The 27,865-nt window shown below is 49.8% G+C and overlaps 1 protein-coding gene across 3 annotated transcripts in view; it reads left to right on the top strand.

The window, feature by feature from the left end:
• Positions 1-24,993, top strand: part of Spata13 (spermatogenesis associated 13) — a 79,149-nt gene extending 54,156 nt beyond the window's left edge. For all 3 annotated transcript variants that reach the window (XM_051160654.1, XM_051160655.1, XM_051160656.1), the window contains 9 exons: positions 8,533-8,669; positions 10,597-10,776; positions 12,000-12,185; positions 14,092-14,271; positions 15,732-15,964; positions 17,815-17,944; positions 19,967-20,339; positions 23,398-23,472; positions 24,526-24,993. In XM_051160654.1, coding sequence (XP_051016611.1) covers positions 8,533-8,669; positions 10,597-10,776; positions 12,000-12,185; positions 14,092-14,271; positions 15,732-15,964; positions 17,815-17,944; positions 19,967-20,339; positions 23,398-23,472; positions 24,526-24,701 — 1,670 coding nt within the window. In that variant the 3' untranslated portion in view covers positions 24,702-24,993. The remainder of the gene's footprint in view (positions 1-8,532; positions 8,670-10,596; positions 10,777-11,999; positions 12,186-14,091; positions 14,272-15,731; positions 15,965-17,814; positions 17,945-19,966; positions 20,340-23,397; positions 23,473-24,525) is intronic.
• Positions 24,994-27,865: the final 2,872 nt, after the last annotated feature.

A 27,865-nucleotide genomic window follows, 5' to 3' on the forward strand; every position in this document is an offset into this window, starting at 1 on the left:
AAAGGAGCGTAGCTGCTATTCCTTGCTGGCTTTCATAAAGTGTACACCCTTTCTGATTCCTGTTCCTAATGGTCCAGTTAGCTAGTGGCCTTGTGAACCTAGGCATTGGCCCATTCTCTGCAGGCAGCACACAACCCTCTGCACCCATTTTGGGGTCCTATCTGGCTGGAGGTGGCTCAGATGTCCTCAGAGAGTTAGTTGTCCCCTCATCCAACAAGGTTACAGACTAGGGAGTTATAAGTCTCCCAGAACAAACAAACATCTGGAGGCCACTGTGTAAAGGGCAGGGCAGTTGAACACACAGATGATACGTACCCCAGGGGAACAACCTTCCTAAGGGTGGTAGCTTACTGTGGTGATTCAATCAGAGCGCGGTGAACCCACCGTGTTGTGTATGTGGAAAGGGTGGGCTTCCGAAAAGTTCCAGAATTGCCTCTAGCCTGAGGTTTGTGCTGAGTCCGCACACAGAGCTGTTAAGAAGGGTAGGGATTCTCTTTGCACGCTCAAGGCTCTGAGTTCAATCCTCAGCAGCAAAAAAAAAATTGACAAAAGAAGGTAAAGAGGGGCTTCCTGACTAAAGCTTTAGCTAGCAAGTACTTAAAGGTAGGACTCACTTGAGGTCTGGAGATCTTAAAGTGACTTTGGTTTTGAGCAGCACAGTCTCCCTGTTTGCAGGACTACTTAGCTGAGGGAGGGAGAACTAGTCTTCCCTGGGGATGGCTCCAAAATGGTTATACAATGCCAGGCTGTCAGCCCATAATAAGTACACAGGAGCAACACCAAACAGACTCAGCCGGCTGTGTTTATATATTTATTCATGTGTGCCCACACTCCCTCACACACACCCGTGTGTGTGTGTGTGTGTGTGTGTGTGTGTGAGAGAGAGATAATAATTAAAGAATAATGCCATGAATTTGAGAGGAAGTTGGGGGACATGGAAGGAGCTAGAGGGAGTGGAAAATGATGTGACTATGTGTTTTTAATTAACAAAAAAGAAAGACACAAGGAGGAAAAATTGTCTTTTCCATACTTACGTTTTCAACAAAAGAAACAATATAGATAGCTCAGCCCTTGTGAGCTAGCGGCGAGGATGTACAACAATGTGGAAAAAATATGGAAGCCTCCAAAGACCTACCGCAGAATGAGCAAGCGCAGCGCTCTCCTGATTGAGTTCAGAACGCACAGGACTGAAAGCCGGCCTTCCAAGGCACGGTGAGTGTGCACACGCACGCATGCACGCACGTACGCACGCAGCTGGCTGCACTGTTCATAGTGGCCAAGAGGTGGAAGCACCCAGTGTACTTACACGCATGGAAGCAAACATGCAAAGCAGAAAGGGAGGAACACACAGCCGGAAGACAGAAGGGAAACCTGACATCTGTCGTGGGCATCACAGACGGAATGGGAGGGCATTGGGTATTGTGCTAAGTGAGACACTTGTTGCTGCAAGTCTGATACCACGTGGCCTGGACACAAACTCATCTGAAGAGGACCCACAGAAACAGGAAATAGAGAGGTGGTTGGCAAGGAGCAGGCGGGGGGCGGGGAGAGAGGGAAAGGAAGCTGCTGTTGGTACAGGGTTTTGGTTTTGCAAGATAAAAGCGTTCTGGAGGTCCGTGCACAGCAGGGAAGTGCAGCCTAATGCTACTCAACTGCTTTAAAGGGATTAAGCTGGAGTTTTAAAAAAATTAAAATAAAAAGGGAGCAAATTACATATTTAGCTGTTTGTGGAGATATATTCACATGATCCCAGCATCAAAGAGAAGGAGGTAGATGAGGGGGGTAGCCTGGGCTACATGATGAGCCGTAGCCAAAACAATTCTCAGCTGGGTGTGGTGGCACAGGCCTTTAATCCCAGCACTCTGGAGGCAGAGGCAGGTGGATCTTTGTGAGTTCGAGGCCAGCCTGGTCTATAAAGAGCTTTGCAGGACAGTCAAGGCTATCAAGGCTATTATACAGAGAAACCCTGTCTCGAAAAACAAAACAAACAATTCTCTATTTATATATTTCTCTTGGTTTTGCAGAGGTGTATTTTGAGAAAGTTTATTAGTGATTTATTACTCAGAATGGCTATAGGTTAACAAGTCCCCTTCGCTAACTGCCATCGATAGCAGAGGAATTTGGAGCCTTTTGGAGCTTGGAGGAAGTGACTGCAGAGGTACAGGGCCCAGGGAAGAGGTCAGCCACGGAGGAGGCAGTGGGTGTGGGCCTTGGCATCCATCAGGCACACACCAGGCGATTCAGTTGCTCTTTACCCATTAGCAGTGTTCAGCTCAGCTGAAAAATCATTTACTGCAAGTGTCTGGCACCAAGCATACCACTGACGTCTGTCCAAGGAGGCCTTGAATGCTGCGTGGGGGAAAAACACCACCATGGGGCTTTTCGTGAAACCAGGAGGCCAGGATTTTGAATTCACTGTGAAAGCAGCACAGGGCAGGGCTGGGGAGTGAGATGGAAGGCGCGAAGACCACCTGCAGAATTTTCCAGCCACAATCTGTGGTGGGTACAGGGATGCGAGCCAAGGAGCCCTGGTGTCCACGCTAGCCTGGCCTGGCACAGCGGGTTTTTGAGTTATGTAACTTCTTGGAACCCTGCTTCCCCATTGGCAGTTGGCAGCCGGTTTGGAAAGCTCTGAGTGGCTTCTCTGCCCCCAGGTGTTTACACAGAGTGCTAAGCTTGCAGAAACACAGTATCCGTCTCTTGCCCTTGGGCCCAGGAACTGGGAGTCCACCGGTTTAGAAGGAACTTAGTGTCATAGATAAAGGTCCCACAGGGCAAGGAATGAAAACAAACTGAGTTGGGACAGTGGTCAGCCTCACTGGGAGCCAGGGGCCAAAGCTTGAAAGGGACAGGGCCTCAGCAGTCACTTCAACTCCCAGAACAGTGTAAAAGGATTGAAGTTCTGATACCAGGCCACGTTTGCTGTCTGTCATACAGATTTTCTGTCCTGTTACCTGAAAGAGGCATCACAGAGGTGGCCAGTAGGAGAAGACATGTACCATGGAGGTCCCACCATGCAGTACCCAGTAAAAAGAATATTAAGCAGTTTACTTTTTTTTTTTTTTTTGCTTATGCATGAGCATCTGGAGGTCAGGGGACATCTAGTGGGAGTCAGTCCTTCATTTCCACCATGTGAGTCCTGGCTGTGGGTGTCTTTACCACTGAGCTACCTTGACAACCCCTAGTTTTCGTTGTTTTGTTTGTTTTTTTGTTTTGTTGCCAGGGTTGGGGTGGGGTTGTTCAAGACAGTGTTTCTCTGTGTAGCCTTAGTTGTCCTGGACTCACTGTGTACACCACCAGGCTGGCCTCGAATTCACAGAAATCCACCTGCCTCTGTCTCCCTGAGTGCTGAGATTGCCCCCCAGTTTTATTTTAGAATGCATTTAGTTATTTATACCAATTGGTTGATTAATTGAGACAGAGTCTCCATACTTAGTCCTGATTGGCCTTGAGCTTGTGGCAATCCTCTTGCCTCTGCCTGAAGATGAGGTTTTTTAAAGTGGAATGGTCAAGAAGCACGAGTCTTGTCTGAGGAGGGGTGTCCTGCAGGGGCATCAGAAAGTCATCGGAACCAGGGTGACATAGTGTGCGTGCATAGTGGACCTCGGGGCTTTGACTCTTCCTGGGGCAGATGAGCAGAGACACATTTTAAATTACGAGGGATTTAATAGCTGCCTTGGTACAGGCCATAGGCACTGGGTGGGGCGGGGCAGGGAGGCCAGCAAGGGGCAACTGAGTGAGCCTGTTAGGGTAACCCAGAGTAGTGTTGAGAGACAGGTGGGGCTTGACTGGGTTCTTGTCCCCTTTGGAAGGAAAGGTAGAGACAAGGTAGGGTGTGAAAGGTGGGAGAGAAAGAATGGCCTTTGAGTACGTAAAACATGAAAACCTACGCCCTTTACAGTTGGCAGGACACATTTATGGCAGCAGCTCAGAGGTCATTTGTCATTTTTCCTTTGTCACTGTGTGTCCCTGTCTCTTGTGAACATGCCTAGCACTTTTCTCAGAGAATTCTTTATATTAGACTTTTGTATATTATGGATTATAGGGGATGGCTACTGATAAAGAAAGAAAGAAAGAAAGAAAGAAAGAAAGAAAGAAAGAAAGAAAGAAAGAAAGAAAGAAAGAAAAGAAAAGAAAAGAAAAACCCACTGATTTTTGTTTTCCCCTAGCAACAGGCAGATCGGGTGGCAGTATTCTCACTGGGCCAACGTTGTTCAGTGCTTCTTTGAGGGAAAAAGTGGCATTTTCAGGGCTTTGCCCTAACTGAGAGGCCCCATGCCTTTCTTGTATTTTTTTTTTTTTTTTTAATTTGATCTGGCTCCGCCATAGCTGAAATGTGATAAGGAGAAATGCCAGCGGTGTGGGGCAGTGCCAGGTCACTGCTGGCCGGCACCCAAAGATTTCTGCAGCTCTGGTCCCCAGCCAGACCCAGGGTTTGTCTATTCTCTCAGCTCACCCACAATCGTTAGAACCTTTTAGCTGTAAACCCAGCCAGGCCACCAGGCCTCACTACTGGCTGCTGTTTCCACTGCAGCCTCCCCCATCCCCCCAAATTCACAAAGGCTTTTATCTTTAGTGCTCTCCCTGGGGCCTCAGACTGCTGACTTCTGCATGCAGAAAAACTAAACCACTTCCTGCCTCCTCAAGAGCCCATGCCCATACCCCAGGAACTCGTAATGCACGAGGTAGTAAGGAACCTTCAATTCTGTATCTGCGAGGCCCATGACCAGGGAAGGCAATGGAAGTGAAGATTTAAAAGGAACAGATACCTCGCTCTGATTCTCAGACTGCTGAGGTCTGACGTCCTTAAGACCTCACATGCTCAGCCTTGCGTCCCTGAAAAGAGGAAGAAGTATGTACTTGCTAAAGACCTACATCACACATGTACACGTGGCTAGCCACCCCTGCCCACCTTCCTGCCCTTTCCTGGGGTGGGGAGTCAGACTCAGGACAGCATTAGGAGCACCAAGTGTCCCTGGGTTCAAGTTCAGGAGCACCTTGACCCATACTCCCCCAGGCTCTTCCAAGGCAGCTCACTGCACTGTAGCCAGAGCTTGCCTGACTGCAGTCAGGGAAGGGAACTGAGGCTTGGGGTGGAAAGAGGGAGGGGAACACTGCAGGCAGCCAGCAGCCACTGTGGGCCAGTACACTCCAGCTCAGCTGCCCAACACCAGGTCGTCCAAGGGTTATGGACTCAGGATCTAGAGACTTGACAACACTGGTGTACATACGGCCTCCAGCCGGACAGGATAGCTCTGAAGGTGGGGTCACTACAGCAACACTGTGGGACCGCAGCCTCAGGCAATGAGACAAGAAAGCATGAGCTTGCTTATAAGCATACCCAGCCAGGTCCGAAGCTGCTGGAAGAAGCTGAGTGGAGCTTAGGCTCATGGGCTAGGGCCACCCAGGGTGGGGAGGCTGGAGCAGAGGGATCTCCTTCCCACCACACTGCTTCTTCATCGGATGTCCCTTTTGCCAGTGCTCCTGTGCTGAGCTCAGCTTCTCTTGTTCCCAGCCTGAGGATGTCATCACCTAAGAACTCCCGTTCTAATGACCTTTTTCCAGGATGGCACCTAGGTGCCTGATCATTGCACCAGCTTCCTGTCTCCCCAGCCCCACTACTTCACTTCCTGTTGTAGCAGGGTCATTCAGTTCTGCCCTGGTCACATTCTGCAACCTACAGTGTAAGGGGACCCTGGAAACTCAACATTATACTGATAACTGAAAACTCAGAAAGAAGCCACTTGGTGCCACCTTCCTGTGACTCAGCCCTTGGCCGAGGTGGGAGGATGGGAATTCCAGACCAGCCTGGGCTACGGAGTGAGACCAGTCATGAAAAACACACTGAAAGAACACGCTTGGCTGTCCATGGCCCTGGGAGTCAGTCTCCTGCCTCAGCCTTCCCATTCTTAACTTTCACTCCACTCTCAGAAGTCCCCTGGCCACAGGAGATACATTCATGGATACGTGAAATCTCAGTTCAAACCTCACATACACTATGATTTTCCTACTTGTGCATACCTCAGATAAATGTATAAACTACACACAAGGTTCAGATGAACAGTGACAATAATAAAATACAACAGAAATAACAATCTCTCTTTCTTTTCTCTCCTTCCCTCCCCTCCCCTTTCCCTCCCTCTCTTCTCTCCTCATGAGAGTTGAGTGTATCCTACTCTTCTCTGATTTGTCACTTTTCTTTTCTTTTCCCCCCAAGACAGGGTCTCTCTGTGTAGCCTTGGCTATCCTGGACTTTGTAGGCCAGGCTGGCCTCGAACTCACAGTGGTCCACCTGCCTCTGCCTCCCGAGTGCTGGGATTAAAGGAGTGCTCCACCACACCCGGCCTCGTTACCTTTTTTTTTCCCCCTGCCACTCAATTAGACATCACTTTCAAACACGAGTGCTTCCTTCTACAAACTGACTTTACCTTCATTGTTTGGGATTAAAGGCATGGGCCACCACACCTGGACCTAAAAGGTCTTTGGATGTGATCTCTTGCCAGAGCAGCCATGTTCTGAATTTAAAATCCTCTACATTGGGTTAAAGTGGTCTTTGGTTTGGAGCCACATGTGATGCACCCTTCAAATCTTGCCACCGTTTTCTCTTGCTCAAGGGCCATCTCAGTGTCGTGACTGAGGTGGCACGTCTCTCTTCCTTGAAGAGCCTCTCTCAGTGACATGATTTTTCTCTTTAAAGCCTCCTTAACACCTTTTGTGAGCCACTGTCTGGCTTGAGTGTTAGGCACTGAGCCCCCTTTGCTCTCCAGCTGCTGCTTTTGCCTCCTGAGGGCAGATGAGCCTTGTCCCATCTTCCCCAGCACCCAGCAGACCCCCATGCTGGAGGAAATGGCGATGGCAATGTCACTACTCCTATACCAGAGGGGGGCTAAACCAATGTGGCTCAAGCATGCAGCAACGGTGAGAGGAGCCCATGTTCCTGAAAGAACATCCTGGTAATGTGGTAGTCTAAGCAAAGCACTGCCCCCACCTTTTTTATTGACTGCTTTTGAAAAGTGTTTTATTTTTTGATATGATACTACATCCTTTACTCCTTCCCTTTCCTCCCTCCAAGCATTCCCATATACCCCTTTTTACTCTCTTTCAAATTTCTGACTCTTTTTCATTAACCGTTACATGCATACATGTATGTTCCTGAATACATAAATGCGGCCTGTTCAGTCTGCATCATGGTATTTGGTGCGTATGTTTTTTAGGTCTGACCATTTGGTATTGGATAATTGAGGAAGATTCCTTAGTTGCCTTTAGTTCTTTGGGTAGAGCTGAGACCTCACGGGCTTCCCCTCCCATCCATGTTGACGTGTCTGTTGTGTTTTTGTCCTCAGCTCATGTTTGGGTGGTCATGTTGATGGGACTTTATGTTTAACTTTGGTTATTACTAGGAAATACAGTAAGTATCACAGCAAACTCCCAGATCCTCTGGCTCTTACAATCTTTCTGACCCCTCCTCCAGGGTGTTCCCTGAGCCTTAGGGGTTGGGAATGTTTTATAGACTGAGACTCTACACCTCTTCTTCTTGGTTGCGGTTTCTGCAATGCTCTCTGTCTGTTGCAAAGAGAAGCTTCCCTGGTGAGGGGTGAGGACCACACTTCTGTGGGCTTAAGGCCAATGCGTAGGATGCTGTTGGGGTCATGCTGTCTTCGTAAAGGGGAGATTGGTGGTTCTCCTCCAAGCCCTGAGAAGTGCCCTCCTCTCTAAAACTCCTTTCTGTCTTGGTAAAGATGCTCACACAGCTTCCTGTACTGAGCACTGTTCCTTGTGGCTGGGCAGACTAAGGCAGAACGGCCCATTCTGACCACGTGGACACCTTCTGACATCAGCTGTCCTGTCGTGCCCTCACAGGCTGCAGAAGAATGTGTCTGATGCGATTCTCTGAGCTAGTCACTTCCTCAAGAGCCTTGACACATTTCCTGAAAACGGAACGTCGTTATGTTCCTTCTCCTTTTAAACGAGGTCTCAGTAACTTAGGTTGTCTTCCAAGCCCCAGTGATCCTCCTGCCTCAGCCCAGGTTCAGGAATCACAGCTGTGAACCCCCACACTTGCCTGTTAGCTGTGTTCTCTGTATCCACTCTGGAGTGGATTTCCTACCAAGTCATAAGTGAGTCCTTCTCGCTTGACTCAGAAAATAGCATGGTTGCAATGTCTGTAGTGCTCCTATCACAAAGCTGCTGGGACACTGGACTCTAGCTGCTCTTGCTGCCAGATGCCACCCCAGAGTTAGAGGGTCCCTGGAGATGTCCTAACATTGTCCTGCTCTGGGTAGGATAAAATGACCATTTTTCTTGAGGAATGTTACCAGCGGCCACTTGTTTTACCATATACATTGGTTGTTGTTGATATCTGTGTCTTGCTGTGCAACTCTGGTTCATCTGGAACTCATTGTGTAGCCCAGGCTGGCCTCAGATTTGCTGTGGCACCCCCCGCCCCGCCCCCTTTTACCTCTGCCTCTTGAGATGACAGGTGTGAGCTACCATGTCTTTTAAAGCATGCCTTCTCTGCCTCTTCCCCTGCAGTCTCTTCAGATGGAGGTGCGGACTCTTCAGCCTTAGTGGATGACAATGGGAGCGAGGAAGACTTCAGCTATGAAGAGCTCTGCCAGGCCAACCCCCGGTACCTGCAGCCTGGTGGGGAACAGCTGGCTATCAATGAGGTACTGGAACCCCACGTGTGCCAGACACTTGTTTCTCAAGGCTGTGGCCATCTGATTACTTCTTTTTTTTTTTTTTCCCCTGAGACAGGGTTTCTCTGCATAGCCTTGGTTGTCCTGGACTCGATTTGTAGACCAGGCTGGCCTCGAACTCACAGCGATCCGCCTGCCTCTGCTCCCAAGTGCTGGGATTAAAGGCGTGCGCCACCATACCCGGCTAATCTGATTACTTCTTACTGGGTATAATCTGAAGCCTGGGACTCTGTCCTCGTCAAGGGACCTGTCTGTAACTGAGCTTTGTAGGTTACTCACAGCCATCCCCATAAGCAGTAAGGTAAGCAGGTACTGGTCTTCAGGGCTGGCTCGTCACCTTTTTAAGTATGGTCCTTAGCTGGGCTGTGGTGATATACACCTTTACCAATACTCCTGAGGCAGAGGCAGGCCGGTCTGAGTTCCAGGTCACCCTGGTCCACAGAGTGAGTTCTAGGACAGTCAGGGTAACACGGAGAAACCTTGTCTCAAAAAAACAAAACTAAAAAAAAAAGTGTTCACTATCTCAGGTGATTCTCACAGCTCCTCTATCAGGGAAATGAAAACACTAATCGGCATGTTGGCATGAAGTTACACCTGGCCTGGTGTATGCCAAACACTCTGAAAGCCAAGGCAGGGAGCTTGCAAGTTCAAGGCCTCCCTGAGCAGTTTATGGAGACCTTTATCTTAAATAAGGGCAGGGTAGTTCAGTCATAGAGCGCATATGGCTCTGAGTTCTATGCCCAACACCATGGGGGTGGTGGGTGGGGTTGGCGTGAAATGCTTTGTTAGCAGATAACAGCTAGAATTAACCATGTGTTTCTTTTTCCCGGTCACTTTTTTTTTTCCCTACTACACTGAAATCAGCATTCCTCCTCCCTTTTCCTGTCCCTCTCCTCCATTCCCACCCCACCCCCAACAGACAGGGTTTCTCTGTGTAGCCTTAGCTGTCTTGGAACTCACTCCGTAGGCCAGGCTGGCCTCCAACTCAGAGATCCGCCCGCCTCTGCCTCCTGTGTGCTGAGACTAAAGGCGTGCGCCACCACGCTCAGCCCTCCTGCATTATCCCTTTTTCTTTGACTCTTTCTGGAAGGTTCTCCACGTTTTGACATTCCTGCGTGGACCACAGGGAGCACAGCTTCACTAAGGTGTACTGTTATCACTGTGGAGCTCTGGCACCTAGTGTGGTGCCTCAGAAGACATTTGTAGAGCGAGGATTCCAGACACTGACTTCGGTAGTAAACTGGTCTGCAGCTCCCATGACACAAAAGCCTTATGCCCATGTTCAGTGGAGTCAATAGATACTTCAGATGTGGGTTTTTTTTTTTTAATCTTTTTTGGATTAGTGGTATAGAACAACCATTCTGTTCTCTCTTTCCCTTCCAATACAACGCTCAGTGACTTTAGGGCTACTCAGAGCTTCGTTATGTGATGCACTTCCTGTTACATGGGCTACAACAGCACTGACGTACAGTGACTAGGTGCAGCAAATACAGTCAACGGTTTATGATGGTTTTAACTCCAGTGACTTACTATGATGTAGCCTCATTGTGAGTCAATGGGTTCTGTACAGCTTCGGTTTTGTTGAGACTGTCTTGCTGCCTACCAAACCCTGACTACCCTTGAACATGTGACACCCCCCACACCCCCCACCTCAAACTCCTACTCACCTTTTCAAAGTTGATCTGAGTTTCCCTTTAAGTGCAGGTCACAGACACCTACCAGCTGCTGTTCTCCTCAGCTGATTTCACACAGCCAGTGTACCTGGACAGCCATGAGTCTTTCCAGACAGAGTAGAAGGTGCCAGGTCACTCTGAGAAAGCACACCTGGCGTGTGGCTCCTTTCTGTCTGCCCACTTTGCTGAGTGCCAAACACGCTCTCCTGTCTCCATATTTCCAGCTCATCAGTGATGGCAGCGTGGTCTGTGCAGAAGCCCTTTGGGACCATGTGACCATGGACGACCAGGAACTGGGCTTCAAGGCTGGCGATGTCATCCAGGTCCTTGAAGCCTCTAACAAGGACTGGTGGTGGGGACGGAATGAAGATAAAGAGGCCTGGTTCCCTGCAAGCTTCGTGAGGGTGAGTGTGGCCCTTTGTGCTTCCCAGGGGTGATGGTGGCCAGGGAGTTGCAGAAGAGTTTACCACATCTCAGGCTTCCCCCAGGCCCAGTTCTTCTGTCATGGTCTTTAATACCATGCATAAGCCAACCTGTAGGAAATAGGCTGGTTGGGAGTGAAAATCTTTTATTTATTTATTTATTTTTTAAACTTTTTATTGAGTCTTTGCGATTTGCCCATCATGCACCTCAATCCCACTCATCTCCCTGTCCCTCCACATCCACCCCTGCCCTTGCAACTTCCCCTCTCAAAAAGAAAGCAAAAAAATAATTTAAAAAAGAAAAGAAAAGAAAAATATGACCATGGAAGCTGTGGTGTGTCACGGTGTGTCATACAGTATACCCTTTTGACCAAACAGCTTTATTTACTGTTTGAGCAAACAGCGAGCATTATTTACTGTTCATGGCAGTGAGTCGTGGGTTTGGTTCAAGGCCTCTGGCTTCTGCCTCACTAATCAATACCGGAACTTCACCGAGACTGCTCTCAGGTATTCTGCCCTTGCTGTGTGTCGTGGAGAGCCTGTAGCTTTGGTTCAGTAGGACTGGCCCCTTCACATGCTCCAGCAGTTCAGAGATGGGGGTAGATCAACTCAAAGCCTTGGATCCAGGCCTGGGTAGTGGTTCTGGAGTTGTTCAGCCTGACAGATCTTCTGCTTTGCTCAGTTGAGCAAGGGCTGAGACCGGCTCTTCCACTTTCACATCTTCACCTGGCTCTCCTGTGTCCACGCCATTAGGACCAGCTCAACGAGGCTGCCTAGATGAGGCGTGGGGCCTGGTCTCCCAATTTCTTTTTTTTTTTAAAAAAAATATTTATTTATTTATTTATTTGTTTCTTTATTTATTATGCTCTGCCTGCATGTACACCTGCAGGCCAGAAGAGGGCATTAGATCACATTACAGATGGTTGTGAGCCACCATGTGGTTGCTGGGAATTGAACTCAGGACCTCTGGAGGAGCAGTCAGTGCCCATATAACCTCTGAGCCATCTCTCCAGCCCTCCCAAAGGCTTCTTAATGGACGTAAACAAGCTTACTTGGCATTGCTACTGCCCATGGACACTTACCAAGGGCACCGTGACTTGATAACTCAGGCACAGAGAGCAGAGGCCAGCGAGGTCCTCGCCTTGCTCCCTGCTACCACTTCCTCCTCCCCCCTAAGCCACCTGCCTTTTGTGTGTGGCCTGCAGCTTCGGGTCAACCAGGACGAGCTGCCAGAGACGGGCAGCAGCTCCCATGGGGACGAGGAGGACGAGGACGCCAGCAGGGCCCGCCACAAGCACACCGAGAGCCTGCAGCAGATGCGTACCAACGTCATCCAAGAGATCATGAACACCGAGCGAGTGTACATCAAACACCTCAAGGACATCTGTGAGGTGAGGGCCAGTCGGGGCTCGCCATCTCCTCCAACCAACCCCAAGCGTCTGCTCAGATTCTCAGGCAGGATGCCAAGAGTGGAAATGTGGTCCCACTGGGTGGTGTTGCCATGGACTTTAAGATGATAGCCGGGAGTCAGAGGAGGTAGTGTGTGACTGTGCAACGATTGCTGGGATCATGGCCACTGGCCACTGGCCACCGTGGCCAGCTGTTATTCAGTAGTCCTGTCCTGGTTTCAGAGACCAGACCTTTAGTAGGTGTGAGGCCAGAAGGCTGCTTCCTCCCAGGCTGGTTCTCATTTTGTGGGATCAAGCGAGCCATGGAGCTCTGCGTGCTGATGGCAGCATTGCCCACTCAGCTGTGGTCACTCAGCGCTGGAGGCGAGCTTCATTCCTGACAGCCTGTTCTGGCGTGGATGAAGATAGCCCACCTCTGCTCACCTCTCTGCTGTGCAAGTGTGTGGTAAAGAAGGGTCTTTGGGATGGTACACTGACTGTGGATGCCCCGTTACCCAGCTCAGCTCAGCTCCTCACAGTGTTCTCACTGGGCACACAGCCCCTTAGTTGCCTGTTGCAGATGAGGAAATGGAGACCTTAGAATTCAGAGGCAGGGTTGGCAGACAGTGTGTTCCTGAGTTTGGAATCTGTATTGTCACAGTGGGTGTTCTCTTACAAGAATAGAGTGATTTAGGGGCTGGGGTGCAGTGCTTGGGGCACATGCGTGAGGACGTGAGTTCAGATCCTCCAGCATACACATAAAAGTTGGGTGCGGCAGCATGTGCCTCCCAGGAGGCAGAGATGAACAGATCCCATGGCCTCTCTGGCCAACCGATCTAAGCCAAAACTGTGAGTCCCAGGTTTAGTGAGAAGTCTTGTCACAAAAAGCGGGGAGAGGGTGGGTAGGTGACTGAGGTCACATGTACCTGGATGGGCAAGCCTTCCCACACACTCATGTACAACACATGCATGTATACATGTCACACTACACACCGGCAGTGGGTAGGTGCAAACAAGTGGATCCCTGGGGCTCTTCCACCAGCCTTGTCTGCTTGGATAGTTCCAGACCAGTAAGGACTCTATGTCAAACAAAAGGGACAACTCCTGAGGAAGGACACCCGGGCTTGTCCTCTGTCCTTCATACAGCTATGAATGCACATGCCCCATCAGCACCCCCTGCACGCACACATGCGTCTGCACGCACACATGCGGGTGCACGCGCGCACACACACACACACACACACACACACAGACACACACACACACACACAAACATGAGGACAAGTACACATAATGCACACAGTGGCAATGTGAATTTTTTTTAAACCCTGCCATTTGAAACTCACTCCTGCAAACTTGAAATCCAGCCATGTGAAACTTTTCACTTTCATTTTGTTTTTAAAAATGTTTACGGTGGGGGCTGGAGAGATGGCTCAGTGGTAAAGAGTACTGTCTGTTCTTCCAAAGGACCTGAGTTCAATTCCCAGCACCCACATGGCAGCTCACAATCATCTGTAACCCCAGTTCCAATGGATCTGACACCCTTCCACCAATGCATATAAAATAAAATAAAATAAAAATTTAAAAATGTTTACAGTGAATTGTAGTTGTAGAAATATGATTGATTGTCTTATCAGGGCCCCACAGAGATAAAGAATAATTTTCTCTAATTAAAATTTACCCCAACTTGGAAATGATGCCGCACACCATCATCCCACATAGGAGTCTTGTGTCAGGAGGATCGCAAGTTTAAGGCCAGCTACATAGTGAGATCCTATCCTAAGAATAAAATAAAATTCAGCCCAAGACCATGGCATTGGGCCAAAACACAAACAGAAACAACAACAAGAAACTGTATTGTCCAACTATCTCTAAACAAATAAAAACCGTGTGCTTTTGTTCTTCACAGGGCTACATCCGACAGTGTCGTAAGCACACGGGAATGTTCACCGGTGCGCAGCTAGCCACTATTTTTGGCAACATCGAAGACATTTACAAATTCCAAAGAAAGTTTCTGAAAGACCTTGAGAAACAGTACAACAAGGAGGAACCTCACTTAAGTGAGATAGGATCCTGCTTTCTTCAGCACGTATGTCACTGTTCCCCGTTAATCATAATCCTGTCAGACAATAGCCTAGAAAGGTACCCCCACTGGAAACATTCCAGAGGTTTCTTCACTGCCTCATGTACTGCCATTAGGTAGATACGATTTTTCTTCCCCAGAGAGTGAGTGACCCAAGGCCAAATGCTCATAGGCAGGTGACATCACGAGCTCAGAGCTTCTCGGGCGGTGACCTGACTTCTGGGCACTTACTATTTAGGTTGACTGTAACTGACAGTGAAAGATTTTGGAGGTTTTATTTCTGGGCTTAGAGAATATTCTAGTACTGCTAACTGTGGCGGCAGTGTCTCCTCCCTTCCGAGGCGCTAAGCCTGGTGGTTCAACAGAGTCAAGGGGCCAGACCTGGAGGAACAAGAGGGACCTTAGATTGCTGAGCGTGGTGGTTCCATAGGGAAGCAGGCCAGAAGGGGTCCCCGGGTGCCCAGGCATCTTCTAGACACTGAAGACCTGTGTGACCAGAGAAGCCTGGTCTTGTGGGTGAGCCACTACGGAGAGGCTTTGGAGGTGAGCAAAGGCAGGCCAAGAGCGGACAGCTGAGGGGCCGGAAGCACAGGAGAGTCTTCTTCACTGCTCTCCCTGCCGTGGCCAGCCCTGTCAGGTGATGGTCCAGGAGAAAGCGAAAGGAGACTTGCTCCAATGGGCGTTTTCGAGGGAAGTCTGGCAAGGCTGGTTGTGCCAACAGAGCAGTGGTCTCCAGCGCCTGTGTCCTAGAGTCAGCAGGTGGGGTGTGGAAACGGGATGCTGGGGAAAGGAGGACTTGGTGGGAGACCTGCTGCATTTAAGTTCAGCCAAGCCTGTGTGGTGGGACAGGGGAAGGAGGAAGGAAGAGCAGCCGTGAGAGCAGGGGTCAGCAGCTGAAGCTGAAGGAAAGGTCAGGATGGCCAAGGGTGTAGAATAGCAGCCCCCAAGGGCAGGGCTTTTAAAGGGATAGCCACGCGGACTTGAGGGAAGAAACGATGGGCAGAGGAGAGATTGGAGCTCCAAGCCCAGAAGAAGGGCAGCAGTGCGGCTGCACCTCCGCAAGAAGGGAAGTGGGTGGGGCCCTTTCAGTTGGAGAAGAGGGTAAAACATAGAAGCCAGGGCCAAGGGTACCACATGGTACCTCCAAGCCAGAGTTTATCAGTGGAAGGAAGGAAACCAGGATGGAGAGCCAGTCCTCAGAGCACCGCTTAGCCTCTATGCTGTGCCAGCTGCAGGCTCGGAGCCAAGTGAGCACACATGGTAGGGTACCCTCTACCTACCCTTAAAGAGAACCCAGTTATCTACCACCCCCAAACGACAAACAATCCTTCCTACCAACCATCCACGAAAGCCACCGCCAAGCCTGGATTGCCCTGGGGTCCTGGCCAACCCCTTCCCCGCTTCTCCAGGAGTGTCCTCACAGGTGGCTCAGAGCCACTGACTGATGTGGCTGCCTTCCCTTCCAGCAAGAGGGCTTTGCCATCTACTCCGAGTACTGCAACAACCACCCAGGTGCCTGCGTGGAGCTGTCCAACCTCACGAAGCAGAGCAAGTACCGGCACTTCTTCGAGGCCTGCCGACTGCTCCAGCAGATGATTGACATCGCCCTGGATGGCTTCCTGCTCACACCTGTGCAGAAGATCTGTAAATACCCACTGCAGCTGGCTGAGCTGCTCAAGTATACCACCCAGGAGCACAGGTAAGCCCAGGCTTGCCAGGGACCATGAAACCTGAGCAGCAGCAGCTGGGCCTGGTGCTTCTGGCATGGTGGGGGATGGGCAGTGGCAGCTACAACCGTGGCAGTGTGGTGATGGGGGATGGGCGGTGGCAGCTACAGTGGTGGCAATGCTATGGTGCCACTGAGGTCCATGGTAGACGTTCTCAGGTGTTTACAGTGTTTGTCACTATAACGGGGTGTGAAGATACTCCATGACTTCAAGAAATAGAAAAACAAAAGAATTCCTCTTTTTTGTTGTTGTTAATTTAATTTTATTTATTTATTAATATATATATTTTTTTTATAAATTTGCTTTGCTTTTTGTTTTTTGAACAAGGTTTTCTCTGTGTAGCCCCTGCCAGGCTGGCCTCAAACTCATAGATCTCCCTGCTTCTGCCTCCTAAGTGCTGGGATTAAAGGTGTACACCACCACTGGTGTATGTGTGTGTGTGTGTGTGTTTTAAGTAAAGCAGAAAAAATTTCTAGATTAAAAAGCAACCACAAAGCCCCCTAGATTCTGTCCCTTTTCTTTGGAGCTTCCCTTTCTTGGGCTGTTCCACATCGTGTTTGTTTTACCTCCTGCTCTGCCTCTGAGACTAGGCCTGTAAAGACAGGATCTGCTTTGTGGACAGTCCTGCAGACTTCCCAGAGTTCCCCTGTGTTCTGTTCACAGCTTCTGTTCTTAAGGCTGTGGAGGATTCTGCCTCAGTTACCGGGGGCCCCTGCCCTGCCATCACATGAGCTCAGGTGGTCCAGCCTGCTGACTGAATTACTGGTTTACATATCCCCAAACGACTACTGCTGAGCAAAACCTGGATGTAACATTTTCTTACACTGCGTCCTAGCCTCTGTGTAAATTAGGATTTTGGTTTTAGGGTTTTCAGAGCTTAACAGTTTCAGAGGCATGGGCAGGGGGGCTGCTGAAAGATATCAGGGCTGAGTGCTCTTGGCCTCTCATGCTCTTTCTAGACAAGTGAAAGAAGAGACCCGAGGCAGATAATTTCTGTCAAAATGGCTAGTGATAACATCGTGATGGGTGGGTCGGGGCCCAGTGGGGTCAAACTATTGCACTAACCAAGGACAATACAAGTAGTAAACATCGAACTCCTACTCTGATCTAGCCACATTCTCCACAGTTAGGTGGAAAGCGGGGACTAACTGACTCGAACCCTGGTGCCCCATATTTGACCACCTCCCCTTGGTGGGGAGGCCTGATGGCACTCAGAGAAAGAATAGGCAGGCTACCAAGATGGGACTTGATAGCCTATGAGCATATAGTGGGGGAGGAGGTCCCCCTTGGTCATAGACCTAGGGGAGGGGAATAGGGTGAAAGCAGGAGGGAGGGAGGAATGGGAGGGTACAAGTGATGGGATAACAGTTGAGCTCTAATCTGAATAAATTAAATAAATAAAAAAATGGCTAGTGGTTTTTAAGCAGCTTTGTAGAGCAGAACTGGTTATGTTGAAGTCAAAGCAGAAATGAAGAATTCTCTGTACTAATGAAAGTTACTCAGCGTGGCTGTGACTAACACTTGGTTTCTGTGGCATTTGCTTTCATTCATGGTGATTTCTGGAAAATGAATGACAACATTCTTATTTCCAAGAGAATTGTGAATCGTGCTCCCTCAGCTCACTCGACCCGAGCAGACTGGGGTCTGTTCACCAGGGGCGGGGGGGGGGGGGGACAGGGGGACGGGACGACGACAATGGCTCTTATTCAGTGCCTTGTCTAGACAATCAGCATACAAGCCAGGGGCAGAGCGCCCCGCTTTGTCAGTCCCTACTTGCGAGTGGCACGCCTGGCAACCGAAATGACCTCTTGCCGTTCTGCAGCGACTATGACAGTGTGAAGGCGGCTTACGAAGCCATGAAGAACGTGGCCTGCCTAATCAATGAGCGCAAGCGCAAGCTGGAGAGCATCGACAAGATTGCCCGATGGCAGGTGTCCATCGTGGGCTGGGAGGTGAGCACACCTCAGTGTCCGCTCCGTCCTGGCTGTGTGGAATATGTACCCACAACTGTCCGTGCATTCGGAGGGATTTTGATGAGTCTAAAATCCAACTACCTTACTTATGTACAGTGCCTACAAAGAAATAATCTGAGTAGGTGAGATAGCTCAGAGGGTAAAGACATGTGTTTAATCCCCCGGGCCCACGTGGTGAAAGGAAAGAAGAAAATTCTGCAAACTGTCCTTCAGCCTCCACACAGGCAATGTGACACGCCCATGCCCATACACATACATTCACGCACACACACTAAATAAATAAAGTAAAAGACAATTTTTAAAAAATTAATAATAATAAAAAAAAAACAAAGTCATTAATATATTGCTTAGTGTCTGGGGCCCCTGACATGGAGAGCCAGCTCTCACACAGTCAAAGATCACAGTGGAAGGAGCGCAGGGACTCTAGTCGTGCTAACCTATTTGGAACCTATATGATCCAAGCAAATTATCTTTTATTGTCTTTAAGTTGAGGAGAAAAATACTACTTCTTAGGCTTACATGCTCACTATTTAATAGTACAACTAACCCTACCTGATAGTGATGACCTAATGGGTATATTTACGCTTGTTTGTATACACATATACATGCACACACACATACACACTCATGCACACACACAACACAGTATGTAGTCTGTCCTGTCCCCTGCCCCCCCCCCCCACACACACACTATCATGTTGACTACCAATTACATTTATGAACTCAGTGAATCCCCTCAGTATTCCTTACAAGTAGGCACCACTCGGGTGGCGGGGGAGGCCCTTCACGGTGATAAGTACAAGGTGATAAAAACAAGGTGATGAGAGAGACAGGGCTGAAATCCAACCCAGGAAGTCTGTGCTGGTCGCCCCTTCGCTAAACCTGCAGCTAAGAGCGAGCTGGTGCCATTCAGGTTGTCGCTGAACCAGAAAAGGTTCGCCCCACTTACCAGCTGGTCAGAACTGGCTTTCACAGACTGAGAAGGTGTGGGGTGAGAAGGCAGGAATTCTGCTGAAGCCAGTGAAAGCAAGGCGGCTAAAGGCAGTGCGCCCTCCCGGTACCCTGAGCCTACCTCCAACATCGCTGCCTGATCCTCTGTTTTTTTAAGTGGAGAATCTGGGCCACAGAATTGCTCTAGGAAAGGAAATAGAAGAAATATTTTGGAGTCGAGGAATTTTGCCTCCAGAACATGCTGTGTATTATTAGGATTAAAGGAAAATGAGAATTTTACAAAGGAAGGCCAGCTTCATACCAAAGTTGTTGGGTGATATTGGCCTCGATCTACCCTAGATATTATAAAAGGTCATTTTCTTTCCAATCTTAGATTGGGTGATCATTTCATCAGAATTCTAATTTCTTTTTTTGTGTTTGTTTGTTTGTTTGTTTTTTGCAGGGTTATTTTTGTTTTTCGAAACAGGGTTTCTCTGTGTACCCTTGGCTGTCCTGGACTACTTCTGTAGACCAGGCTGGCCTCAAACTCACAGAGATCCACCTGTCTGCCTCCCAGAGTACTGGGATTAAAGGCATGCGCCACCAGGCTCGGCTCAGAGTTCTAATTTCTTATGGGCAGGCTGGCCTTTTGTTTCCAGGATCCTAAGCTAGCTACCCCAGGAAGTGGTAAACACCTGACTCTGGAGCCGTCAGAGTCAAAAATAGCCGTGCAGCAAACCTCTGCTTCCCTTTTATTCTGAGGAAGCCAGTCTTTATTGGCTCCCACCCCAGACACTGTCTGGATTCATTACTTTAACATGTTTTTTTTGTTGTTGTTGTTGTTTTTAGATCAGGAAGGCACTTTGTGTAACATAGAAGTAGGAGAAGAAAAACTGAATCGAGATGTTTAATGACAAGGAACCCAAGAAGTCAGGGTCTGAATGGCCTTTGAGGCCCGTGCATAGGGCAGCAGTGCCTGGTCTTAGGGAACAGAATATTCTAGAATTCTGTGTTGCTGTTGTTGCAAACAGTCTGGTTTAGAAAACTCACAGTGTCACTGTGTTCCCTCAGGGCCTGGACATTCTAGACCGGAGCTCCGAGCTGATTCACTCAGGGGAGCTAACCAAAATCACCAGGCAGGGCAAGAGCCAGCAGCGGATCTTCTTCCTCTTTGACCACCAGCTGGTGTCCTGCAAGAAGGACCTGCTGCGCAGGGACATGCTGTACTACAAGGGCCGCATGGACACGGATGGGGTGGATCTTGTGGATGTGGAGGACGGGCGGGACAAGGACTGGAACCTCAGCATGCGGAATGCCTTCAAGCTGGTCAGCAGGACCACGGACGAGGTTCATCTGTTCTGCGCCCGAAAGCAAGAAGACAAGGCCAGGTGGCTGCAGGCCTATGCAGATGAGAGGCGGCGGGTGCAGGAGGACCAGCAGATGGGTGAGTCCTAGCCTCCTCCTTTTGGCCTGTTCTGCCCAGTTGCTCCCTCAACTGAATCTATGGATGGGGCGGCCGGCATGCACTCCTGTGGAACGTTAGCCAAGATGACCCATAAAGCCCTAGGATGTGATTACTTCCCTTATTCACAACGTACGGATGGTTCTTTCTTCCTAATGGCCCAGCCTGGTGTGGTCCCAGGGACTGACCATATGGTGGCAGCACACACATACACACACACACACACACACACACACACACACACACACACACACACAACCTAACCCAACCAGTGGAAATGCCAGATGATTGTCTTTATTTCTTCACTTGTGTATTTATTTATGCTGTGTGTGTGTGTGTGTGTGTGTGTGTGTTGTATTTGTTCCTGGCAGGGGGTCAGAGAAGGACATCTAGTGATCTGCTTTATCATTCTCTGTCTTTTTCACTTGCAAGGGGTGTAACTGAACCCGGAGCTAGGCTGCCAGCTGGTAAGCCCCAGCAATCCACCTGTCTCATTCCCTACAGCCTTGGGAATCCAGGTGTGCACAAAAGTACACCAGCTTTTTACATAAGCCTTGGGGGCTTGAACTCAGGACACCATGCCCTTACAGCACACACTCTACCCACTCCTGAGTGGTCATCTTCCTAGCCCAGAAATACCAGATAATTGTCAAGGCTTCCCCTTTTATCAGCGCTCTTGGGAAGCACCCGCCGCCTGGGTCAGCTCAGATCCGGCTCCTCCTCTGCTTTTCCCCACCTGTGGCGTCTGGGGAACCTGTACCACATAGCAGAGTAATCTCATGATTCAGATGTTCCGTAGTGCACTTGTGCAGACCGAGCGTCTATAATCTCTGAGCGTCAGTGCGGAAAACGGCCACACCGGGCAGCATGTGAGAGACCCTGTCAAAAATGCAGATAGACGCCCAAGAAGTACAGTTTAGAATTACTTTGAGGCTCTGTATAAGGTATCTGCGAAACATAACTGAATAACCCTGTGTTTAGACTTTGGTCTCTTCCCCCAGATTCCTTATGCATCGTGTATGTGAAAAATATTAAATCTAAAGTGCGGTGTGCTCTGGTCCCACACATCTCAGATAAGGGGAAGTTAGCCTGTCCTTTGGTTTGTCATCCCAACCTCTACTGGCCTTTTTGTTGCATGCCCTTGTAAGAAGGAAGCTGCCCTGTGGCATTAGCCAGTGCAGCACTCACAGTTTCTATGCCCACACTCCAGAGCCACCCACACAGATTGGGAGTGTGAGCACACGCTGTCACATGTGAGCTGTGGTGCCCAGAGGCCAAGGGTGCACAGGGATAAAACGAGTGAGAAATGGCTCTGGTGACCAGATCTCAAGGGTCATGGGTCTGGGCAAGTTTCACCGCAGCTACAGAGCCAAAGGAGCTTATGGGTGGTCCCTATGTCTCCTGTATCAAGCCACCAGCTTTAAACGTGGCCCTAGCTTCTGTTGTTGGCCATAGAAACCCCTGTGTTGGGAGCACTCAGAAATCCATCAGGCCATTTTGCCATTAAAAATTAAGAATTTCAGCCAGGCATGGTGAAGCACACCTTTAATCCCAGCACTCAGGAGGCAGAGACAGGCAGATCACTGTGAGTTCAAGACCAACCTGGTCCACAGAGCGAGTCCAGGATAGCTCAGGTTACACAGAGAAACCCTGTCTCAAAAAAAAAAAAAAAGTTAAGAATTTCTTCAGAGACCACCAGAGCTCAGACTAGAGCATGCGGCTCCCAGCCTCACACGTGGGGATCTGCCACTCTGTGTGGCTGTCCTTTAGAGCCGAGGAAACCTGAATTGTGGTTACCGCTGCCGCGCTGGCTGCTGACCTGCAGGCCCTGTCGCCATAAGGCTTGTCACGAAATCCTTCTCAGAAGTGTGCGGGTAGTTACTAAAACCTGAAGTGATGGAGTCACCAGCTCCCACCAGTCATCCTACGCTGTCTGTGGCTAGAGGCACCTGAGTTGGGATGCTTGCAGTTCCCCTGGGGGGTTCAGGGAAGACCACAGAAGGATGCTAGAAACAGTCAGCTTCTTCAGCTAGTGTGTAGCCTTCGCTTCCTGGGCTCCTGTGGCTGGAGGCCACTGAGGCCAGCTCGGTAGGCTGTGTCTGGAGCAAGACACCAATCTCTGCAGCTGGGTATAAGGAAACTGCAGGTCAGACAGTGAGTATATGACTGCAGAAAGCCAGCGGAGCAGAGCCAGCCAAGGTAGAAGGTCGGTCCAAGATGGAAGCAAGGGCCAACTCAAGCTGCATGGCTCTCACCTCCACCGGTGTCCCACCTCTCACCTCAGGAGAAGCAGCCACCCCAGCTGCAGCTGATGCTCCCCTGCCGTTTTATCTCTCTCCAAAGCTGTTCTGTCCACTTTCCCGGGGCAACTCCTAGTTTTCACCTAGTTGGCCCACCACATGCAGACAGCTTTTCGGTCCACGCTGCACAGCCAGGGGTGCAGAGCCCCAGTCTGAGGCTTGCGGCAATTAGAATCTCAACCCACAGCCCCGGGCCCCTTTACCTCAGGCTCGCTTCCACAGCCCCGGGCCCCTTTACCTCAGGCTCGCTTCCACAGCCCCGGGCCCCTTTACCTCAGGCTCGCTTCCACAGTCCCGGGCCCCTTTACCTCAGGCTCGCTTCCACAGCCCCGGGCCCCTTTACCTCAGACTCGCTTCCACAGCCCCGGGCCCCTTTACCTCAGACTCGCTTCCACAGCCCCGGGCCCCTTTACTTCAGGCTCGCTTCCCAGAGTGTCCTGCTGTAGGCCTGCACTTGGGGTGACTCCCGTGTGGACACTGACCTGGGAGTGTCTGTCTTGAGACACCAAGGGTCTGTGTGTCATGGCAGTAGTACCTAGTATCACTCTGAAACACTTGGGTTCGGAGGTCATTGCGAGGCACTTGGTGATGCTCCTGGCACCCTGCTTTTCCTCACCTTTCAGGGTTCTCTGCTCTGTTCTGTAGAGAAAAACCTCAGCACTAGTTTATGTTGTACACAGTCTGTTCTGAAAACTTTTTTCCGGGTTCTGAACGTAGACCACATCTGTTCCTAAATCCAGGAATGGAAATCCCAGAAAATCAAAAGAAACTCGCCATGTTGAACGCTCAGAAGACAGGACATGGGAAATCTAAAGGTAAGGTTGGCTAAGGCTTTTCTCCTTCCTGTGGACCTTGAGATGATATGGAGCCAGTGGCCATGTAGAGCTTTTTCCCAGCCTTGGGTAGAAAGGAACGGACAGCGACACCAGATCCCAACTGACAGGCGGGTGGAGAGTCCATTTCAGGTTTGGATGCAGGAGCACGGAATATCTCAGTAGTAATGAAGGCCTTTAAGCCTCCTACTCCTGCCAGCACCCTCTGTTCCTAACACCCATGAGGGGATGGTTCTGGTACCCACTGGGCCACCAGTCAAGTAACACCTCGCATTTTTGGCTTAAGGGGGAATTTCCAATACCAAAGTGCTTGCCAGCTATAGGGGACTACACAGCGAGATGAAGTGAGGTCCCAGCTATAGGGGACTACACCACGTTCCAGTGAGGTGAGGAAAGGTCCCAGCTGTAGCGGACCGCACTGCATTCCAGTGAGCTGAAGTCTTGACAGTCTCTCATCGGTGAGTGAGAAGACACTGGCCTTCTCCTAGAGTGCTTCCCCACTCTTGGACATACTAGAGTCACTTGGTGGTGACACAGATGCCCTCATGGCCAGGCCACATCAGGGTCCTAGTGCTCACACCCAGTGCCTCCCCAGGGTAGATAGTGCCACTAAACGTTACCTCATTTATTCTCGCAGTACCCTGGTACTGTCACTGGCATGGTAGAAATCAGGGAATGGAGACAGAGAGAAATCAAAGAATTTCCCTCCAAGTACTCCCGCTAAGTAAGCGTGGAGTAGCATTTGTGTCAAGGGAGTGCCGGCTCCAGGCTTTGGCTCAGAGCATGTCCCATCCTCACCAGGAAGAGCCCAGTTCTGGTTCTTCGGTGACCTCCATCACGGTGGAAAGTGGTCGGCTTCCTTCCTGGGAAGTTTCGGGTAGGCTTTGTGAGTAACCCTTGCTGGCCACACGCGGGGCATCTGAAAGTCTCGTTTCATAGGGTGGCTATCCAGTGTCCTCTTGACTCCTGTACATTAGCCGAGTCCCAGTGTGTCTTTCTAGTGACTTGTCTGTTGTTCTGTCCTTCCTGAGTTAGGCTACAGCAGCTGCCCCGTGGCCCCGCCCCACCAGAGCCTGCTGCCCCTTCACCAGCGCCACATCACCGTGCCCACCAGCATCCCGCAGCAGCAGGTCTTCACGTTGGCCGAGCCCAAGAGGAAGCCATCGCTCTTCTGGCACACGTTCCACAAACTCACTCCCTTCCGAAAATGAGCCTTACCCAGAGTGTGCTTCTGAGGCGCTGTGGGCGGGAAGACTGGTTCTGTCTCTTCAGTGTGATGGACAGGGATGGCGTCTTGCTCAGTGTTCAACACTTCTTTTGGGGAATCACTGAAGGGGAAAAAGAGTTTGGACCTTTTATCTTGAGAGTCCCCGGCTCCCTTGTGGAAGGAAGGAAGCCGTGAAGCCGTGCTCTGTCCCACACTGGAAGCCAAGGCGCACTCTAGGGTGGCCAGGATATAGGGACCAGGCCCTTTCTGCATGGGGACTGCTTACTCAGTGGCTGTGGGAGTTTCCTGCTGACAGTCACACTGCCACTGCAGTTCCAAACAGTACCAGGGGCCTTTTGGTCCCCCAGCAGCAACTACATGAAGGATGACTTCTGTGTTTGATTTTAAGGAACTCATCATCAGCGGGACTGGTTAGGAGTTGGCAGCCGTGCCATGGCCTGGGCCAGGTGGGACCTGAAAGAGACAAATGAAGGAGGTAGAGCCAGCTGGGCAGGTGCCCACAGTCTTCCAAGGTGCAGCAGGTGCCACGCAAGAGCGTAGGCTTCATATTTTGAAAGGTTTCTTATTCACAAGAGAGTCAGGAGGCACCTGGCAGCATGGGGGAGGGGGGTGATGGTGTCCTCAAGGCAGTGCTACTTGCCATACAAGAGGGAAGGCCGCTGCCACCTGATTGGTCCCTCTCACGTCTTCAAGAGGCCATATCTTGCTCACTCATCACAGCCTAAGAAGCTGTCATTCACAGAAGTAGCGGTGATGTGAAAATTCTGCCCCTGGGCATCTTCAGCAGCCATTTGCAATGCCTTCTCCAGTGAAACGAATGATGAAGACCCAGGCATCCACAGAGAAAACTAGGGGCAAAAACGGCTTCCTGCTTCCTGGAGACACCTCTGTCACATGACCCCGAAATGGTAGTGCATGGCTGTGCCAGCTGGAGATTTGATGACTCCGCAGCTCTGAGAGAGTTGTCTCTTAATGAAGGCCACGTGGGCAGACACCTTTCTCTGTTGGCACTGTGGAGTTTGAAAATGCCTTTTAACCAAATCTAAGGAAGACTGGTTCTGCATTTTAGTCTACACAGCAGGCTGGCAGGGAGGGTCTGCAGCTTGTGTTTTCCTTTAGACAGGCTTGCTCTTGTGTGCTGTTCTTGCAAGGTTCTCCCCTCATCAGCTCTTGCCTGGGAACAAACAAGTCTGCAGGGTGAGAGATGAAAGGGTTGGTCCATAGGCTCAGTTCCTCCAACCTGTCCCCATAGCTATGCCTGGAACAAGTGATGTCACAGCAGATAGCCTTGATCCTGGACCTGGGATTAGCCTCAACCCTGCTGTGCACTCTTGGCATGGTCATTTATAGGCAGCCCTGCTGGGGATTGTGGCCCACAGCTGTTTTTGTGTGCTATGAAGTGGTTCAGTGCACAAAGCATGCGCTCTGTGTGTGTGTGTGTGTGTGTGTGTGTGTGTGTGTGTGTGTGTGTGTGTGTGTGTGTGAGGACTCAACTTCAGCTGCATTTATGTAACTGACAGATTTTTAGTTTTGGTTGATTGGGTTTTTGTTTGTTTTCCTAACAGAATGTAATGGTATATTTTGGAAACCATACTTAGTACTTTTCTCTGCTCCACTGTGTGCGTGTACAGCAGTTTCAAGAGCCGTGTTGTTAATATGAGAATTGCTTTAAGGAGGTGAAGAGAGTCTCTTGGTCCTGTTCATTTTCACTGAGGACTCAGCTTGAGTCAGTCTTGCTACAGACTTGATTTACTGTTACAGCTAATGACAGGGGAGAAACAATACATGTTGGTGACCAGCCCTAATATATTTCCCAGCTGCCCTGACTTCCGGTTCCCACCTACCTCCACAGACTTCCTTACAATCCTGGACATCAGGACGTGTTTATAGCGAGTCAAGTTCAAGACCTGGGCTGGCCCTAGGCAGTTTTATACAGCCTGAAAAGTGTTTAATCAAATGCCTGTCCCGGGTGAATCTTACTTGGGATTTCTGGGTGATTTTGAAAGCTAACGTGTTTTTAAAAGATATAATAGCTTTTGACTTTGTTAAAAAAAAAAAATCTGTATGTCTGTATACATTTTATTACCAAATACCTGAGCTCGAAAAAAGAAAAAGTGGAAGATCTTTAGTATTCTTATTTTTCAGTTCTCCAGACTTCCTTCTTGATTTAAGGCATGTGCTCTACTTTGGAAGGAAATGGAAGCAACAAAGAGCCTCCTGCCTGAATGCTGTGTGCCACCCACGAACAACATCCCCTCCCCTCAGTGGAGTCCAACAGAGATTGGTGGTTTAAAGTTTTTGATGGATTTCATTTGTTCCATTTGTAGTATTCCGGAATTTGTCAGCTCTGTTGACATGGTTGAGAAGGCGCCTCTGATACTATAGTGTTTAGCCACCATGTGGTAGATGAAAAGTAATCATAAACAGTCCTTAAAAGTCTAGAGAAAGAAATAACATTCCAGGCTCTGTCCCCAAAAGTAAAACAGTGGCAGGCAGCTAGTTGGGGCTCTCGTGAACCTTTAGCTGATGCCATCTGTTCCGATTTCCCGTTTCCACGCGGTAGGTCCGCTTCTTCGGGTGAGGTGTGAAATGCCGTTTCTAAATACTGTGCCTTCTGCTAGCCAGTCCACTGAGGACTGATTCCACATCCTCCACCTCTGCTGTTACACACAAAGCGAAAATGTATTTCATTCAAAATTCAGTCCACAGCACACATCTTCTGTAAGCGCCAGCGACCTAGCGTCGTGCGCCTTTGGAAATATGTACCTGATGTTTCTCAGGGCAGGTCAGTCCTGTTTCTCAGCCAGGGTTCCCTGCAGCCAGAGCATGGCTACTGCATTATGGCTTCATTGCAAATAGGAAAAGCAGAAGTGTCCTCAGGCCAGTGCCAAGACCCAGGAGTCAGTGCCTGTCAGCAGCTGCTGGGGACAGGTGTGCCACTAATTGTTTCTTCTCAGGATCCAGGGAAAGGGGAGTTTGAAAGACTTAAGAAAATAAGTAGGATTTTCTAGCTAGTCTTGGGGAGGGAGGGAAATTCAGCTCGTATAATGTATGTAAATTTGCTTAGCCACCGTCTGTATTTTATCGTTGCCTTTACTGTCCTGGGCATCGCCAATTATATTTTGGAAGTACTTTGAGCTGCTTCTA

The sequence above is a fragment of the Acomys russatus genome, chromosome 18, assembly GCF_903995435.1.
Source record: "Acomys russatus chromosome 18, mAcoRus1.1, whole genome shotgun sequence".
In the NCBI taxonomy this organism is placed as follows: Eukaryota; Metazoa; Chordata; class Mammalia; order Rodentia; family Muridae; genus Acomys; species Acomys russatus.